General features: G+C 50.0%; 1 protein-coding gene across 1 annotated transcript in view; it reads left to right on the top strand.

The window, feature by feature from the left end:
* The window catches only part of LOC116936888 (integrin alpha-L-like), a 179,319-nt gene that overhangs the window by 91,100 nt on the left and 83,219 nt on the right, over positions 1 to 5,000 (top strand). The window contains exon 12 of the mRNA XM_076057808.1: positions 4,540 to 4,855. Within this exon, the coding sequence (XP_075913923.1) occupies positions 4,540 to 4,855 (316 nt within the window). The remainder of the gene's footprint in view (positions 1 to 4,539; positions 4,856 to 5,000) is intronic.

Below are 5,000 nucleotides of genomic sequence, written 5' to 3'. Positions count from 1 at the left end.
AACATCCATGGAGGGATGCAGGCAAAGCCGATGAGTCAGATGCCTTCTATGACCTCCTGTCACAGGTGCTGGCTAAAGTGGCCCCTCGGGATAGAGTCATCATGTTGGGTGGAGTGATTGGAGGGCATGGGCCAGATCAGCTCAATAATAACGGTAGGAGGCTGCTAGATTTTTGTGCAGCCCATGGGCTTGTAATTACCAACACGCTGTTCCGGCATCGGCACATCCACACAACATCATGGATGCATGCCGGGTCCAAGCAAGAACATCTGCTGGACTACATAGTGACGGATCAGCGGATGCGAGCCCATGTCCTTGACACCAGGGCCTACCGTGGAGCTGATCTGCCCTCTGACCATCGACTAGTCAGATGCGCCTTTGCCATTCTTCCACTCTGGTGGTGGGTGTACACCCAGGACCCCATTCCAACCTAAAGTGGCCTGGTCTCAGTTATCTGATGAAAGTTGCAAGCGAGAATTTCATCATCGTTTGCAGCTGGGATTGGCATCATCCCCGACTCCTCCTGATGTCGAGGGTAAATGAGCGAGGTTTAGGGCTGTGACTCATGCAGCTGCAATGGCTGCTTTGGGTACACGGTCCAGACCTCCCCAGAGACCCTGGCTGACAGAGGAGGTGTTCAGGATGGTTGAGAAAAAGCGACAGGCCCACTCTCATCGGCTACAGAATCCCACGTCAGAGAATGAGGAGGCCTACCGCAGCCTTCGCTCGGAGGTTCGGAGAGCCGTGAGGCGCTGCAAGGATGGGTGGTGGTCGCGGGTTGCTGAGGAGATGGAGTCTGCCTCAGTGGCCCGTGATCACAAATCTCTATTTTACTCCATCAAAAAAGTAATCTGCAGCGCCACACCTATTACATCATTTGGGGAAAAAACGGTGACCCAATCTCTGACCCCCAGGAACAGGTTTGCAGATTTGCTGAGCATTTCTGTGAGGTCCTGGGGGAGGGAAAATCCCTCAGCCAGGAAAACATCGTGGCACAAAGTGAGGATGACCCTGCTGAGGCTGCGGTGCCTCAAATATTGGAAGAAGTCACCCCCTGTGAGTGGCTGGCTGAGGTGCCATCTGTTGAGGAAGTATTGAAGGCGATCCGGAGTCTGAGACCAGGAAAGGCAGCGGGCAGAGATGATCTCCCAAGCGAAATGCTGAGGGAGGGTGGCGTTTGTGCACAGACTGCCCTATATGACATCATAACAACAGTCTGGACCACTGGACGGGTTCCGCAGGATTGGAAGGATGCCCTGGTGGTCCCCCTCTTTAAGAAGGGGGACCGCACAGACTGTAACAACTACAGGGGCATCTCACTCCTCAGTGTGCCGGGAAAGGTCCTGGCAAGGATTATTCAACATCGCCTTGCCAGGTACGCTGAGGAGAGGCTTGCGGAGCCCCAATGCGGTTTCAGGAAAGGGCGGTCCTGCACAGATGCCATATTTTCTGTCCGTCTGCTACAGCAGAGATGTAGGGAATTCCAACAAGACCTACATCTCTGCTTTATTGACCTGGTCAAGGCCTATGATACCATCAGTAGGCCTGGGCTCTGGGTTGTTCTTCGTGCTTTTGGAGTACCTGACCCTCTGCTCATGATCATTAAGGACCTTCATGATGGTGAGCGGGCCCGGGTAAAACTACGTGGCCGGGAGTCAGAGCCATTCCCTGTTAACCTTGGGGTGCGACAGGGATGTCCTCTGGCTCCCACATTATTTAACATCTATTTTGACCACGTAGTTCGTGAAGCCTTCAATAGCTGTACCGGGGGAATCTCCATATGGTACAGATATAATGGGAGGCTGATCGACGCCCGGGTGCGGTCAAGGGATGGCTCCCTATTGCTCAACCACGTTATGTATGCTGATGATTTGGTAATAGCTGCTCATTCAGAGGAGGAGTTGGAGACGCTGCTGCTGAGACTGGAGCGTGCCACTAAGAGGTGGGGTCTTACCATCAGCCCCACCAAAACTAAGCACATGCCTGGGTATTTTGTACCATCGAACACTCCACCCCCACAACTCCCAATCGGTGGTGGGGCAGTTGTGGAGAGAGTGGAGAGTTTCCCATACCTGGGCAGTGTGCTTATGACTGGCTCCAGTTTAACAGCAGAGGTCTCACTCCGAATCAGTCGAGCGGCAATATCTTTTCATCGGTTGCATAACGCTGTGTGGAAGCTACCTGGTCTGTCGCTCCGCACTAAGCTTCAGGAACATCTTCGCCGGTTAGAAACATTTAGGCTGGCCTGCCTACGATCCATCCTGGCTTTAACCAGACTGGATTGTGTGAGGAGCTCACAAATCCTTGAAAGATCTGGGCAAGGTCCCACTGGTGAGCTCCTCCGGCGGGCAAGGCTGCGATGGCTGGGTCATGTAGCCCGCATGCCCAGCCACCGCATGCCAAAACAGCTTTTGTTCGGCCGGATTAAGTGGGCTAAGCGGGCGCGGCACGGGCTAGAGAAGAGATGGAGTGATGTGGTACAGGAGGACGTGGAGCTGAGTGGACTTGCTGATGACTGGTACCAGCGGTGTCAAGATCGGCCTCTGTGGAGGACGCTACTGGGCAGTTGGAGGTAGTCGCCCTCCAACAACATTGGAGGGCGGAGGAGCGACGCTCAGAACAACAAGCGGAGCGCCGGGTGGCTAAAGTACAGCAGGTTGGCACAGTAGGGGGCACAGGTGGTGCATCAGCCAGTCATCTCAGTCAGTCGACCCGTGGCACCTGGGTCTGCCCCGTGACCTCCTGCCAGCGGGCGTTCGACACTTCACGTGGCCTCAGGGTGCACATAGCCTGGCACAAGCGTCGTGGTGACGTCCCCACCACTTAGCGGCGAATGGCGGTTGTTGTTGTTGTGTGTGTCTGTGTGTGTCTGTGTGTGTGTGTGTGTTGGCGATGTTGATGGTGGCGATGATGGCGATGATGGTGATTATATTGGTGATGGTGATGATGTTGGTGATCGTGATGTTGGTGATGGTGATGTTGGTGATGGTGATGTTGGTGATGATGATGATGTTGATGATGGTGATGATGATGGTGATGAGGACGTTGATGATGATGATGTTGGTGATGTTGTTGGTGATGTTGGTGATGGTGATGTTGGTGATGGTGATGGTGACGGTGATGATGTTGGTGATGTTGGTGATGATGACGGTGATGATGTTGGTAATGTTGGTGATGATGATGATGGTGATGTTGGTGATGATGATGTTAGTGATGGTGATGTTAGTGATGGTGATGATGGTGTTGATGATGGTGATGATGGTGATGATGTTGGTGATGTTGGTGATAAGGTTGGTGATGTTGATGATGATGTTGGTGATGTTGGTGATGATGTTGATGTTGTTGATGGTGACGATGATGATGTTAGTGATGGTGATGTTGTTGATGATGATGATGTTAGTGATGATGTTGTTGATGATGATGTTAGTGATGATGTTGTTGATGATGATGTTAGTGATGATGGTGGTGATGTTGGTGATGTTAGTGATGGTGATGTTGTTGATGATGATGTTAGTGATGATGTTGATGTTGTTGATGATGATGTTAGTGATGATGGTGGTGATGTTGGTGATGTTGTTGATGATGACGTTAGTGATGATGTTGTTGATGATGATGTTAGTGATGGTGGTTGTGATGTTGGTGATGTTAGTGATGGTGGTGATGATGTTGTTGTTGATGATGATGTTAGTGATGGTGTTGGTGATGTTGGTGATGGTGGTGGTGATGTTGGTGATGATGTTGGTGATGATGTTAGTGATGGTGGTGATGTTGGTGATGTTAGTGATGGTGGTGATGATGTTGATGATGTTGTTGATGATGATGTTGTTGATGATGATGTTAGTAATGATGGTGGTGATGATGATGTTAGTGATGTTAGTGATTTTGGTGATGATGTTGTTGATGATGATGTTAGTGATGTTGGTGATGTTAGTGATGGTGATGATGGTGATGATGGTGTTGATGATGATGTTGTTGATGTTGGTGATGTTGATGATGATGTTAGTGATGTTAGTGATGGTGGTGATGTTAGTGATGGTGTTGGTGATGTTGGTGATGTTGGTGATGTTAGTGATGGTGGTGGTGATGTTGTTGATGATGATGATGTTAGTGATGGTGATGATGTTAGTGATGTTAGTGATGGTGTTGGTGATGTTGGTGATGTTAGTGATGGTGATGTTGTTGATGATGGTGATGATGATGTTAGTGATGGTGGTGATGTTGGTGATGATGGTGATGTTAGTGATGGTGGTGATGATGGTGATGTTGTTGATGATGATGTTGGTGATGGTGATGATGTTGTTGATGATGATGTTAGTGATGATGTTGTTGATGATGATGTTAGTGATGATGGTGGTGATGTTGGTGATGTTAGTGATGGTGATGTTGTTGATGATGATGTTAGTGATGATGTTGATGTTGTTGATGATGTTAGTGATGATGATGTTGTTGATGATGATGTTAGTGATGATGTTCATGTTGTTGATGATGTTAGTGATGATGATGTTGTCGATGTTGGTGATGTTGGTGATGTCCACGCAGGCTACTCGGTGTCGGTGGTGACGTTGGGCCCCACCGCGGCGCTGTACGCCGCCGGAGCTCCCCGGCACAGCCACCGTGGCCAGGTGCTGCTGATGGTGGCCGCGCCGCTCAGGGCCAGGCGCCACGAGGCGCCAATACCCCTGCACCAGCGCCTCGCCGGGGACCAGGTCACTACTACTACTAGTACCACTAGTACTAGTAGTACTACTAGTAGTATTAATAGTACTAGTACTACTACTACTAGTACCACTACTACTAGTACTACTACACCACCTACACCACCATCCCCCTGCTCCAGCGCCTCGCCGGGGACCAGGTCAATACTACTACTACTAGTACCACTAGTACTAGTACTAGTGGTACTAGTGGTACCACTAGTACTAGTAGTACCACTACTACTACTAGTACCACTACTACTACTAGTACCACTACTACTACTAGTACTAGAACCACTAGTACCA

The sequence above is a fragment of the Petromyzon marinus genome, chromosome 84 (assembly GCF_048934315.1).
Source record: "Petromyzon marinus isolate PM22_M1 ecotype Great Lakes invasive population chromosome 84, UKy_Petmar_22M1.pri1.0, whole genome shotgun sequence".
NCBI lineage: Eukaryota > Metazoa > Chordata > Hyperoartia > Petromyzontiformes > Petromyzontidae > Petromyzon > Petromyzon marinus.
Note: the sequence above shows the minus strand (reverse complement) of the source record. Positions and strands in the feature narration are given on the sequence as shown.